A 14925-nucleotide genomic window follows, 5' to 3' on the forward strand; every position below is an offset into this window, starting at 1 on the left:
GTTACAAAAACTGCCCTTTATAAAACCAACATAAAAGGCAATCCTAATTGAAGCTGCCAAGCATAAATATGTTGACATACAATAATATCCAACGTTGTACAAAATCAAATTACCTTCCAGAAAATCAATCAAACCTCTAAGCTTGAATGGTGGCACAACCCTGAGTAATTCAATCACAGAGACCGCTAATGTTTTAATGCCTTTGCGGCCATACAAAGCTACACACTAACAGGCAATGCTAATTTTATCAATTCAAACAGCTTCGCGTTAAGAGCAGCGTGAGAATCAACGCTGGGTTTTATTGCTTCAGAAAATTATGCTCTCATTACAAGGTAAAATAATTTAAGAGGCTGATGTTTCACCGACGCTCATTGTTGTCCTATTGATCCAAATTTGCAGGAAGAGCTTGAGAAAACAGTGCAGCACTGAACTCGTAAGAAAAAGGAGAAGATCAGGTTTAATGTCCTGTTTCTATCAGGGGTGTACAGAAAACTAATCTAAAACCGAAGTAAACACACGGTGAGTCTTTGTCAGTAGATCCTATAGATTTTTTGATTTCTTCTATGAATTTGGATAAACGCTGTCACAAACCCTGGGAACCAACAGATACGTACTTGGGAAATGTAAGTGTTTCGACACTCTAAGGTATTTTTCTTCCATTTATCAATAATTAAAACATTTCCCCTATAGCCCATCTTTTCACATCAGTGAACTGCAGACAAAATCTACTGTTCCTAAGCTTTGCTTCCAGACCATCCTCCCACCCCTCATTTTTCATCCCCTCGCTGCCTCCTCCACCTCGATCCTGAATTCCTGAAGCACTTTGTCTATGTAATTTCTCTCAATCAGGCCAGTAAAACAAGCCAAAAAATTGCAGTTGAACCTGCCAGTCGCTTTGCTCGCTGCATTCTTGGGCGTCCTCCGTTTTTGTGAGTCTTTTGCTTAGAGAAAAGTTCCCCCAGATATTGCTCAAGAGCTCCATGGCAGGTGGACCCTGGGTTTCCACAACGAGTCCGTTTTAGCCAAGATAAGCGTATGGTTTTCTCAAGCTCTTCCTGCAAAGTCATATCAACAGGACAACCATGAGCGCCGGTGAACTTCAAACGGGTTCAGATCTCACTGGGAGCAACCTCTGTTCAATCAGAGACTTTGCTCCTTGTTATCTACAAACCCTTTTACACACAATAACCTGTGCTGCCTGATCGCTTCGATTTCCAGAGAGCTTTAAGTGCTATTATTAACTCCCTCTGGAGTAAAAACGCTCAAGGAGTTTGTAGAAAAACACACCAGGCTCCATTACCACGACAGTTTGAGTCTCTCAGAATTGCTTTAATTCTGCATATCACCTTTCTTCTTCAGACTTGCACATTCACACCTGCCTTGCAGCGCTCCTTATTTAAACACTCAGCAAGTCAAGTTCAGTGAGTCAAGCTGGAAAAACACTGAAGCAGAGAATATCAACAACAAAACCTCAATCAGTTTAACACCCTAAATTAAGGAGGATGCTCGAGACCCCCCATGTGAAGGGTCAGACTGCAGCAGCACTTAGAGCTTATACCAAAACAGCACTATTCCCTTACCTTAGTCTGGGCTTTTGTTCAAAACATGCTGTAGGCGAAGGAAGCTTTGAAAGATGATATTGAATTAAGCAAGTCACTGTCATTACACAGCCCAAACCAGCAACCTCCATTTTATTATTATTATTATTAATCTCTTTCAAACCAAGCAGCTGCATCAGATGTCATCTAAGTAGAAGGGTGCTGGGGAAAAGGTACAAACAAGGCTCATTTTCCCAAATGTTAAAGATTTAGTAAACTACTAAACTATTACAGACCAAGGGGAAAGAAAATGTAATTCTGAAGATGTCAGGTTCCTCCTAAAGTGTTCAACACTTTTGTCACCTTTGAACAGGGAAAACACAGGAGCACGGACTCCCGGAACAAACCCAAATCGCTATATGATGTTTGACGCCACGTACAGGATGATAAAAGGAGAAAACAGGCAGCTCTAGAAGAAAAGCATTACAAAGCAGCATTACAAATGGCTACAGAAAATGGCAAGTTCTTCAGTAATCATTTTCTGGGCAAAGCAGCAAAACTTAAAGAAAGGGGTGGAGAACCTTACAAAGAAATACCAAAAACCGGTTAAGCTACACAAAGTGCAGAGGAGGAAAAGCAGCTTTTCAGAAACACTTCCATTAGTTTAAGCAACATATTGGTGATCAACCACAAAGAGTTTTAAAACATGGGCTGCAGTTTTGCTTTGGCGAAGCTCTTTAAACAAGCCCGTGTGCAAACGATACTAAAGGATCTCGTTTGTCATCTCTTGGACTTGACTAATTTAAGCCAACCTTTATGGAAACAGTAAGACCAACGCTTTGCTTTGATTTTAAGGCAGAAATGCCGCCCTTTTACCCGGGGAAACCCTAAATCTCAGTATTAACATCCACATCTTTGTACCTTCCACCCTTGGGCACAAACTTGAAAGAATAAATTCCAGCTGAATGGAAACAAAAAAGGTGAATTTAAGCAGCACCATAGAGAAAGTCTGTCATTCTTTGCACTGCTTAACATAACAAAACATCTGAAGAAGATCCAAAAGGAAGGGGAGAGGCTCATTTTCATTCCCAAACACAAAAAGCTGCCGAGCAGCCCTTGTGCTCATGACAAAATTGGATCATGTCAGTCTAGCAGCCTAATAAAACACTCCTTTTCAAATGTTCCCGTGTAAATGCAGTCTAGTTTCCATAATTTTTTTCTTTTTAAGCACAATATATGAAAGAAACCTGCTGCTATCAGCATGGGAAAAATCCGATTTTATTCTTATGAAGCAAATCTATTCTAAAACATAGACTAGTAGCAACAACTTTTTCTTAAAGACAACAGTATTTAGGTGTCTGTTGCCCCAGGTAACAGACTTCAAATCATCACAACATAATTCCGGAAGATTATGGCTAAAAACCAAGAATGAACGTGAGATTGCTCGTACCAAAAAACTTCTTGCTGCAATATGGATATTAGTGCGAATTTAATAGCAATCTGCTAACGATGGTTGACATAATTGGTTCTCCAGCCGCCTACCCAACCCTCTGGTAGACTCCTGTGTCCATAAATAAATGAAATTAGTATCTGTTTTCTCAATACACTACTCTGTAATTTGGAAGAGTTTCTTCACAAGCAGCTGAAAAATCTCTGCAGCGCAATGTCAAATCACTGCTCCTGACTCTCAGCCACTGAAATAAATCCATTGAGAAGAGCTGCAGTCAAACAAGTAATTATCTTTATATAAATATTCTATTTGTTCAGAGCTTTACGTGCTCTAGAGAACCATGTCTCTGCTCCTGGGCAGCTGAACATCCATGGGAAAGAATACAAACCTGACGCTTCAACATCCCTTTGCCACCACCCTATTTTTTTCCTGCCATTTTCCTTTTGTTACAGGTGCACCGTAAGTCTGAAAGACTGACTTTAAACCCTAAGCTTTCCTTTTCTTTTTGTAACAGCATGCTGGCAAAATTCTTCTATTTTCACACCATCAGCCTAAGCAACAAGAAAACACAACTGAAGAATCAAAAATCAGCTCCTGACTACTGATACTTTATTTTAGAGGGAAGTCTTTCCCAGCCTTCTTAGTTTGAATGTATTTAATTAGTTCAACAATCAGCTTACACAGGGTTAAAACTACAACTGGGAGTTAAAAAAAAAATTAGGAAATCAAATACAAACTGATCCACGTGGATCAATTTGATTTAGAAACTAGCAAGCTACTGGACATGGAATATGAAGCACCTGAATACACACACACAAAAGATTTCTTATATCCTATTTGTATATATCCAAAGTGAACTCTCCTTTAATAAAACAAGTGAGATTATAGTCTTCTACTTGCATTTTTTACTCTATTTTTCCACAACAGTTAGAGCTGCTGCTTAGGAATTTGGGCTGAAATACTTGCTCTTCAATGTCTTAGGGGCTGTGAGCGTCTGGAAAAAATGACTGATGAAAAATAGTAGAAGGGGGAAAAAAGAAGTTAAATCTTAAGTAACATAGAGATGATGAAGAAATAGCTTTTCACTCTCAAAACACCAGTGCCAGAGAACATCAACGGGTGCTGTCCAGTGTCAAGCCTGTAAGGCAAATTCAGCAGACGCGAATCCATCAGTACTCACTAATGCACTTTCTACTTTCTGCTTAGAAATGTTTCTTCCCTGATTGTTGAATAGTCCTTCCACTCATTGCCTGACACTAAAGAAAAAAATAAAATAGAGAAAAAACACATCAAGACAAAATAATCCTCCTTTTTAGGGGACAACTTCCAACTTCTGCGTCAAGTTCTTCATTGTCTACTTGCATCTATCTCAACCCTTTCCTTCTAAACTTCAGGCTAAGCTTTGCTAGAAAGGGATGGATTATAATCCAGTATCACACAGACCTCGAAAAAAAATACAGTATTGAGTGCATGGAAAACAGACTAGAAATAAAAATCACAGCTTGACCTACCACCAAAGCATGCTGAAATTCTATGGGATCGTGCTAACATTAGCTCGTTAACATCACACTGATTGGCGGGGCTCCAGAATTAAGTCCATTCTGACCTCCAGGGAAGGTTTCTCCCCGCCGAGTTCCTCATTGGGAACAGTACGGCTGCTCAGGACCGCGGTTATTTACACAAAGGGCTTTGTTACCTGCACAAAATCATCTTTTCATGAGCTGGAGACGGAAGATAATACGCAAGGCATTCAATGTGAGGAAATACTCCACATAACTTGAAGGCAATGACTGCATCCTTGAAAACCAACCAAGACTTCCTCGCAGGGAATCTTAGGGGTAAACTTCCCAACATTTAGCAAACAAGAGGAAAAACTCTTTAATGAGAGCTCTCAGCGAACTCTCATGAATCAGCACCGACAGATCACCCACAATTCACCTTCTTGATGCTGTTAATTAGAATTTGCAAGTTCAACACCATGGGCAAACAGGGTTTTTCCTCACTTTTTGAAAGCCAGAGCAGCCTCTTCCCTTCTCTGGGCAGAAAACAAGTAAACTCTGCTCCTTCTAAATACCTTCTAAATTAAATTTGCCCCTTTGAAACTTAAAAAAATACTAAAACTCCAACAAAACCAGCAGTCACTTTGTTATTAGTAAACAGAACAGTGCACATGAGTTATCCAAGGGCTGATTCTAATGGAAAGATGTGACACTGAGATACTTGAAGGCAGGAGAAAATTAGTGCCAGGGACCTTCAAAGCCAATATCGGGACTAAAGAACAAGTGCAAGCAGAACAGACAGGAACGGGAATGGTGCACATACAGGGCTGGAGAAGACAGAAACGGAACCCTCATTTGCCCATTCATTTTGCTTTATATTTTTATATCCCAGCGTGAAACAAAATAAAATACAACAGCGTAAGCCACCTTTAGAAGGCGTCTGCCAGCAGCCATGAGTCATTCTGTAACAACCACCTGAGTACAAATTATAACAAAATTTAAGACACACCTCTCACAATGCATCAGACTTCTCAGCCTTTAAATTCATGGTTTTAGTTCTGCGACCGACTGCCAAAGGCATAATACACCCTCCACATCTGCCCAGATGCTCTGGAAGGCTTTCATCACAGATATGAATTGTTTAACGCAAAACTAGGCTCCACAGAAAATAAACCAGGTCTACTCACTTCCATGGCAATCTCCATGCTAAGAAATACGAAATATTAAACTCTGGGGCTTTCCTTTTAGAAGGGATTATTCTACATGGCCATCCACTAACTTCATAGAAGCTAAAACAGTTTTGAGAGGATAATCATCTTTAGTTTATCAACCTGCTCGGCTTCACCATTGCTACCACTGGCATCACATATTCCGAGCGGCTGCAGCTTTTCCAGCCCACCAAGCAGCAGCTCCAACGCTTACATTACTGCTCTTATCTTTCCCAAGCAGCATGGTGAAATCAATATACTGGTTAATTTAATTACGGCTATTCAACACCCGGTAAGTGGAAGCAAAACTCTAAAGCACCGCATTAGTTTCATGCTGTTGCTTCTGCTCCCAGCTCTCCAAAGCAGTCAGTGCAAATATGCGAGTTATCCGCTTGAGAGAAGGACAAAGGCAGAGATGGAAGAGAAATAATGCGTTTGAAGCCTCTGCTATCGCAGCCTTTGTACCGCCACAAGGCGTTTTCAGAGAGCGTTAGCGTTCATTCTTACACGGGATCTGCTGGTGCTGCTGCCATTCAGGGAGGGAAAAAAGAGAAAGAGAAAAAAATCAATTCATCAGGCACAACTCATTAAATGCGCTTCACCCTTCAGGCGCTCTCCACTTTCTCAGTTGAGTCCGCAAGTATGATTTTAATACTAAATTACTAGAGGAATAGACTAACTAAAGGTCCTTCTGCTGCAAGGAAAGTAGGAGCCTCGGTGAGATTTCAGTCTGCGTAGTTTCAGGTAGGAATTAGTCATCAAGCAATCCTGTTTCACTACAGCTCAGCCCAACTACGAACCAAGGCACATTCAGAATGTGCCTCATTAATTCAGCTTTTCCAGTATCCAAACATGACTCTGAATAGCAGAAGGGGAGGAGAAAAAACACAAGATTTCCCCAAATACTCCATCTTTTGAAGTACCCTCACACCAGTGAGTCCAGCACAGCTCCAGCTCTCAGGGATTTTTCATGTCTGTGAGCACGATTCTTATCTCTTGTATTTCCCTCTGCCCTGTTTAGGAGCAGTTTCAGTCCCAGCCCTTCATGCTGCCCTCTCTCCTGTGTACAGGGAGCATTTTGCCTCCATTTGCTCTCTCTGGTTCACATTCTGCCTATGCACTGAAGGGAGAAAGAACATGTATTCATAGAGGCCAAACAATCAACACTGAGAAAGAAGATACTGCCAAAGTGAACACAGGTGTCAAAATCACAGCAGCGAGGAATGCAGCTTCGGGATTTTCTTTTCCCCCAACTCATCAGGTCAGCCTTCAGCCTCAGAGGTCAGATTTCTTCCACAAATGTTACAAAAGCCACAAGCGATTATCACCAGACAGACCTGGGGAGCTGGAATGGCTGTTTCCTCCCAGGACAGAGGAGCAGAGGTTAGACTTTTCCATTACTAAATGAAATCCATCCTAGACTCATGCAAAGGAATATTTTTCCCCAGTGAGTGACAAGTTCAGTTTCCAAAGATGCTGCAAGGATTCTATGAAGTCCTGAGACTTTCACTAATAATTTAGGTCCTTGTTGATCAGAATACCAATAAATCATATTACTATGGAAATCCAGAATCCCATAATTAAAATATTTGCCTTTTCATGCCTACAAGAAGACACTTTATCTAACATTTTAGACTGAAATACAGAAATTTTTGTTAGTTCTAGCTAATCAGGGCTACAGGAACCACAAGAACTGCTGCTAGCATTTGCATGTTGAATAACACATTAAAGTTTTTTGCTTAAAGTAAGTTTCACAGGTGAAAGATTAAATTCCCACCTGTCTAAATTCCCATGCCTATCAGTAAAACACAGATATAACAGTATTTGCACAGACACATTTGCTGGGGTCTGGAGTCAATATTACAAGCAACTTTTCCTCTTAGAACTGTTTCTGCTTGCTTTGGAGTTCTTTTTTTTGCTCTTATTTCTTCTGGAACTTCTTTTAACATCTCTCACTCAGGATTTCCAGCTCTTCAGGCAGCAAGTTAGCCATCTGACTGCATCCAGGAGAGTACTGGTGTACCATTCCCCACATGATTCTGCTGGCGATGAGGAATTTGGAATGCTGCACCATAGAAGCCGAGCTGCTTGCTGACCATGCCAGTCCCTCCTGCGCGGCCCATTTGCAGAAACAAATCACTTCCCCCAGGAAGGATTCAGACAGAGCCCCGGGCGTTTTTTAAATAAGCTGGTGTGATAAAGCAGGTGGCAGAAATCAACCCATCAATACGCACAAGGACTTTGATATTTCCCAGACTTTCCTCTCAACAGCAGTCACATAGAATTAATTATTTCAAAGCACTTCAAACCCAAGGCTAGAAGCTGCCCCTCCACTGGCATCGCTTCCCATGGCTATTTCAAACTTTTAAAGCATGTTCTTCTGCCGGCTTGCAAGCCCTACAGATATTGCAGAGGGTTTCTATGACTCTGAAGAAACAGCTACCCACACGCTATTTGAACTTTGCAAATTAAAAGTGAGCTAACAGAAAAGGGCAGAGGAACCTCAAATGCAGCTTGCTCTCATAAACCTCAAAACGACGTTGACATGAGGCGCGGTACGCGGTAAATCAGACGGACAAGCATCCAAGTGCACCGAAAAGGCTCCAAACCGAAAACAGATTGCTCGGCTCCACTACGCAGGGAACTTGTCCCAACCTGCTGCGGCTTGTGAGCGGCCAGATGTTGCTGTGCGTGGCCTCCAAACCCTCCACCGCTCCCCAATGGGCTTGAGTGACGTTCCCCAGTGACACTAAAGATTTAGACTAAAGAGCCTTACAGGGCAAGGTAATAAAATAATTATCCCAAAGACAACACATCCAGTTAAGTGGAATACAGCAGAATATTTTTAGACCAGCATCAGCAATGCGGTTTTGTTACAGTGCATGGCGTCCAGCAAGATTAAAAGCTTGCTTTCCATCCAGCTCGGTGCACCTACAGTAATTTTTAATTAAGTTCCCTTTCAAATGGTAAACCGAAGCATTAATACGCAGGTTTCCACACTCCTGCAAAAGCAAGCGTGTGGACCGCAGCAATACAATACTTGATTTTGCAAGCAACATGAAAATAGCTACTGTTCTTCAGAGGTGAGCACTTACAAGCTAGAAAACAAGGATTTATGAACATACATACAATTGAACAAAATTCTTAACTCTTGGTCACATATCACAGACACTTGCTTCGAGACCTTGGGGTACTCAAACACCTGCTCTTCCATGAACATCTCATCCTCTAGCAACTACCCAAAGGCTCTTTGCTGTATATTCTCTGTCCTGAAGAGGTAGCACACACAAGTGTCTGTAATTTACCCACCTCATATGGAAATTTATTCGAGGTGCTACTAACAAAACCCACTGGGTTGCGATGCCGTCAAGGAGTGGGCTTTTAACAAGGCTCTGAAGCAGTTCAAGAATCACAAGAAATACTTCGACCTTTCAATGATTTGAACACCCAGCTCATCCCAGCACTTCAGTTTTCAGCTCCCTTTCACAACACGGACAACCAACCAGGTGACAGACAATGGAACAAGAGGATTTCCAGTCACTACAAACCCAGCGCAAGCCCCAGAAAGCACTTTTGATGTGAACTCCTGCTGCAAGCTCCCCAAAATAGTGCCATGAAGAAAGCTGTTCCACAGTATGAAATCTTAATTAAGATCAACTGCTGAAATAAGTCGATGTTTTGTCTAGTTCAGTTGGAGACTAAACTACATTTGGCCTAAAACTGACCAGGGCTCTGCTCAGCTCTGGTGAAGCCACACCTGGAGTACTGGGCTCCCCAGCACAAGAGACACGGAGCTACTGGAGAGAGTCCAGCGAAGGACACCAAGATGGTTAAAGGCTCAGGGTGGCCCTGCTTGAGCAGGGGGTTGAACCAGATGATCTCCAGAGGCCCCTGCCAACCTCCACTGCGGGGCAATTTCAAAAACCATCCCAGCCTCTGCTACAACAGATTTTACACCCCAAAACCAGACAGTTCATTTCAGTAAACTGCACACTGGCTTCAAATAAAATTCTAGAACACGTAAGAAAATGTCACATAAGTGTTCATTAATTTAACTGTTCAATTAAGCAAGTGCAAATAAAAAACTAACAGAAGACGACATTCAATAAGATTACTCAGAAGAAAGCAGGCCAGAGAATATTAAGTTTGCAAACTCAACGCAAGCATTGTAGGACTTCTGACTTTAAGATTCTCTTCAACTCTAGTTAATCCTCCCATACATACGCTTTATGATAACCCCTAGTTCTGTGACAACAGTATTTTTCCCCCCTTGGGACTTAAATCTCATTTACCATTCAAGACTAGATCTATGTCTAGAAAGAACCAGAGCCATGTGATAAGGAGAGACCACAAGACCAATTTCATGCAGAATAACCCCTGCAAGAACAGACAGGATTGTCCTCCCTGCTTAAGCACCTTGTTGCTGCCATGAACCATTAGGTGCTATGTCATGAATGCTGCAAAAGAACCGCCTGCAATGCAAGAAAAAACCTGCTGAAGCCAAGTTTTCACAGGCAACTATTGACTCTGGTCCTTGTGGGGTGTAACCCAAGGTCTCCAGTGAAGTTGAGCTGCAGAACTGTCCAAACTCATAGCTGAAGGTCTAGGAGATACACCATGAATGCATTAAGTGCTAAATAATGCTATGTACTTTAAATAGATTCATTATTAAAGTTTGCTACCTAATATTAATGGATTTTTTTTTACCTTATTCTCTAAAGCTTAGTTTGTTACCTGCCAAGCAGGGAGACATGTGCCTTTATATCACAGGATCCTGTGAACAACAGATCAGAGGATTTCAACATTGGGCAATCACCACATTCAGACTTCACAGGAAAATCTGAATGAAAGTCATGACATCAAGTGAAAAACTCATCACTAATTTAACACCATCTGTCTTGTGAGTTTAGCACCATGAGGTGGTCAATAAAAAGCGATACGATCAGGTGGTGTTATCATACCTACAGAGTTAGTGACTCCATAAGATTGCCATTACTTTCTTCAGGTTTATGTGCAAGTCCAAAAAAATATTGTCCACACAAACCAACTCCCAAAAGCCACAGCTCATGGTGCCATCCCTGAAGTCACCTCAACCAAGTCCCCCTGACTAACTCATCTCTCATTCTACCTTTATCCCTTCTATCCCTTAATCCTGCCTGGTGTGAGTAGAATCTGACACATTCAAATATGTGAAAAACACTTTTTTTTTTCCCCCCAAAGGCTTATAGTTTGGATGGTTCTGAACCTTTTCCATGAGAATGACAAGAGACTTCTAACAGAGACACCATCTGCCCACCATATAGAAAGTCGTGCTTTCAGGCCATGAGAACTCTGCAGCTTTTCAAAAGAAAAAGCCATCTCACACGACAAGACGAGCCAGTTTTCTCTAGTTCTCTTCTCTGTAAAGCTCTGAAGATTTCAAAACAACTCCTCCTAAGGCAAACACATGGTCAGAATCACACAGCCTAACGGTGGAAATCTGGCATAAGCACACAGGAAAGTAGCGGGCAGTTTTGCTACAAACCGTAGTATCTGTCCTGCCTCTGTGCCACAAAAAGAAGAGCCACAAATAAGCAAGTCACTAGTTCATTTACAAGAGCCACAGCCTAATGAAAAACACAGGCCATGGTTCCATGAGACACCAAACTCTGGGTTTGAGGAGAGCAGAAGCACCTCGATGATCCACTGAAGCCATTCAACCCCACGGACTTTCCACTGGAGATGCACGGAGGACACACCATCTCACCACCTGCGGCTGATTCAACAGACACATCAAATCTGTGATCTAGAGATGGGGGCAATATTAAGAAACATGAAAACACGCCACAGAATGTAGTAACTCCAGGTAACATTGGGGTTTCTGAGCACTTCAGAAAGCTGAAGAGTTTTCTGTTCAACCACAGCAAGACAGTAGTAGAGACAAAGTTAGTTTAGAAACAAAAGGTGAGAGAAATTAGCTTCTGTGTTTATATTAGAAGCTTCACTGAACCTAACAGTTCGCATTTTCCCATCTGCAGTGAATGACTACACCAGCATCTGCCGAGCTAAGGCTTTCCTCAAAGAAGTTACAGATGCTGAAACCATAAACTTGATTGTCCAGAAACACAGTTCAGATACTACAAAACTGGCTATTTTTAATCAGCTCGTCTTGTTTCCAGAAGTGTGAAGAGCTGGAACAAATGCATCTGGCCCTTCAGACTTTCTTCTGCCAGAGCAATACGTATTAATAGTTATCAGAAACATGATTGCTTGTGTCTAGGTGCTTCATTAAACTACATCTTACTTAAAACAGCTAGTAGGTGTAGAATACTCCTGAAATAAAGCCTGCTCAAGCCAAAAACACAAGGTAAAATAAACTTTCAGATCTACAACAGATTTCTAGAGATCTGCATCCCACTAGCTGAAAAATGCACCAGTATGTCTCTGGATTAGAGTCCAGGTTATCAAATCCTTTGGGGTCGCAGAAGCAGAACAGATTGTTAAATGTCAGATACTTTAAGTGATATAAAACAGCTACAGACAGCTCGAGTAATAAGTGACTTTCACAATGTTAGCAATAGACACCTGTAAGAGAGGTTCCAGGATGCAATTTAACTTAAAAAATAATAACAACAGTAGATCTTCCCCCCTCAGTTGTTAGCTTAATGATGAATAATTACGCTAGTGGACCACGGAAGTCTGCGCAAATCCAACTAAATACACATTTGAGGACAGCGCAAACCTTACCATTCAGTATTTCCAAGATTAACTACTTGTTTAGAAACTCAGCTAAACAGCAAGCCTGACATTTTTATCCTCCGTCTGTAACAGAGCATCTGGCAGCAAGTACACGCAGCGTAAAAATGATGGGAACAGAATGCTAATCGCTAGAACAGGCCATCAGGGAAAAAATGTTTACAGTGTTATTCAGTCCCTAGATCCCCCGACTTGGGTCAGCTACATGCCTGCAGAGTTCAAATTAACTGGAGATATTTTTATTTTGTCCATTTGATGCAAATAAAGTCTTGTGCTACCCGTTTTTTAGCTCACAGACACACAAGGACACTTATTGAAAAAACAAATCACTAAGGATACCAATGTGTTTGTTTTGAGACTCCAGTCACCCACTCTAAACAAGAGCCTAAGCAAGCCAAAGGCCTACAGAAAACAAATCTTTGTTTAAATCAGAGACTCCCCAAGCACAAAACCACTGCGAACGCCTTCCACAGCAGGCCAGATGGGGGACTTCACAAACGGTCTCCAAGTACTCGCACAGCAATTGTCAGCCTGCCTAGAAATTAAGATTCCTTTCACGCACGCACCCAATTATTGCCAGGTCTCCTCTCTACCCTCTGAATGTCACTTGCCTTGCTAATTAAATCACAGGCCTGAACTCATCTCTTCCAGGGCTCACCCTGCTCCCATGGGGCATCATCCCCAGTCACTTGAATTTAGGGAGCCCCTTAGCATCAGGGTAAAGCCCAGGACCCTTTTCTTCCCTTAAAACCCCAACCACACACACCAGGCAGCACAGAGACTCTTCCCAGGGTCCCTGGACTCGTCTGTTCTGCTCCCCTCAGTCCCAGAGATCCCCAGATTCACCCAACCCCACAGCCACACATCCTCTGTTGAGCCTCCAGCTCTGCTCACAGACCCCTCCATCCTCCCTGCACCCCACACCTGTCACCTCACACCAGTCCCACAGGCATCCCCACGGACCCCCACAGCCACTGCTACCACCTCCAACCCCACTGAGCCCCACCATCCCCACAGACTCCCACATCCTCTTCCAGACACCCAAACCACTACCTCTGCCCCCCAAAACTTCCCCCAGCCCCTTTCAGGCACCTGCACGCCCAACATCACCTCAGTGCCACAGATCCCCAGATTCACCCAACCCCACAGGCCCCCAACCTCTGCTGAGCCCCAGGTCCTCCAGACCCCTCCATCCCCCTGCACCCCACACTTGTCACCTCACACCAGTCCCACAGATGTCCCCACGGACCCCCACAGCCACTGCTACTCCCTCCAGCCCCACAGACTCCCCCATCCTCTTCCAGCCTCTCAAACCACCACCCCAGCCCCCCAAAACTCCACACCAGCCCCTTTTAGGCACCTGCACCCCCAACACCACCTCAGTCCCACAGATCCCCAGATACACCCAACCCCACAGCCCCCCATCCTCTGCTGAACCCCAGCTCCTCCAGCCCTGCTCACAGACCCCTCCATCCCCCCTGCACCCCACACTTGTCACCTCACACCAGTGTCACAGACATCTTCATAGACACCCCCGGCCCCCCCCCGCTCCCAGCTCCACAGACTCCCCCATCCTCTTCCAGACACTCAAAACGCCCCCTCAGCCCCCCAGAACTCCCCCCAGCCCCTTTTGGGCGCCCACACCCCCAACATCACCTCAGTCCCACAGACCCCCACCCCTCCCCCGGCCCCGCTCCCCTCCCCAGCCCCACAGGCCCCGCGTCCCCCTCCGGGCCCGCACTCACCGATGAGCCGCCGCACCTCCTCCTCGCTCAGGTACAGGCTGAGGCTGGGCCCGGGGCCGGCGGGGGGCCAGTCCGGGGGCCCCGCGGCGTGCGGGCCAGAGCTGGGGCCGGCCTGGCCCTGGGCGCCGGCGGGCAGGAGCAGCAGCAGCGGCAGGAGGCGGAGGAGATGGCGGCGCGGGCCCCGCACCCGGCACGACGGCGGCCGCCGCCCCGCGCCCGCCTCCCCCAGCGCCGAAAGGGGCCGGCCCCGCCGCCCCCCGCCGGGCTCTAGCCGCCCGGCCCGGCGGCCCGGCAGCATGGCTCCGCGGGGAGGGCCGGGACCCCCGCCCCGCCGAACCCCTCACACGCCGCGGCCGCCAGGCCCCGCCCCACCGCTCATGGCTGCGCGCGCCCGACGCCGCCGCTGGCGCTGCTTCCTCCGCGGCGGCGCCGCAAGCCCCGCCCCGCGCACGCGCGCCGCGCAACCCCGCCCCCGCCCTTCGCCTCAGGGGCCGCCGCAGCCGCGGCCCGCGGGGAGCGCGGTGTTGTCGCTGCACGTCGACGTCCCGGTCCTGGCCGGTGCCTCACGGGCTCGGTGCCTGGCGCTTGGGGGGTGTCTGGACGCGTCCTGAGGGAGGGCTGAAGGGGGGAACACCGCGCCCCGAGCACACGGCCGGTCACCGCGCAGTTGCTGTCAGCGCGCACACCGCCCTCAGCCGCGCCGCGGGCATCTCCGTGCTGTGCTCTGCCAGACACAGGGGTGGCGTGGTC

The 14925-nt window shown here is 45.3% G+C and overlaps 1 protein-coding gene across 2 annotated transcripts in view; it reads right to left on the reverse strand.

Annotated features, from left to right (window-relative positions):
- RYK (receptor like tyrosine kinase) overlaps window positions 1-14578 on the reverse strand; it is a 58045-nt gene extending 43467 nt beyond the window's left edge. For both annotated transcript variants that reach the window (XM_065073032.1, XM_065073031.1), the window contains exon 1: window positions 14176-14578. In XM_065073032.1, coding sequence (XP_064929104.1) covers window positions 14176-14473 — 298 coding nt within the window. In that variant the 5' untranslated portion in view covers window positions 14474-14578. The remainder of the gene's footprint in view (window positions 1-14175) is intronic.
- Window positions 14579-14925: the final 347 nt, after the last annotated feature.

The sequence above is a fragment of the Columba livia genome, chromosome 9, assembly GCF_036013475.1.
Source record: "Columba livia isolate bColLiv1 breed racing homer chromosome 9, bColLiv1.pat.W.v2, whole genome shotgun sequence".
In the NCBI taxonomy this organism is placed as follows: domain Eukaryota; kingdom Metazoa; phylum Chordata; class Aves; order Columbiformes; family Columbidae; genus Columba; species Columba livia.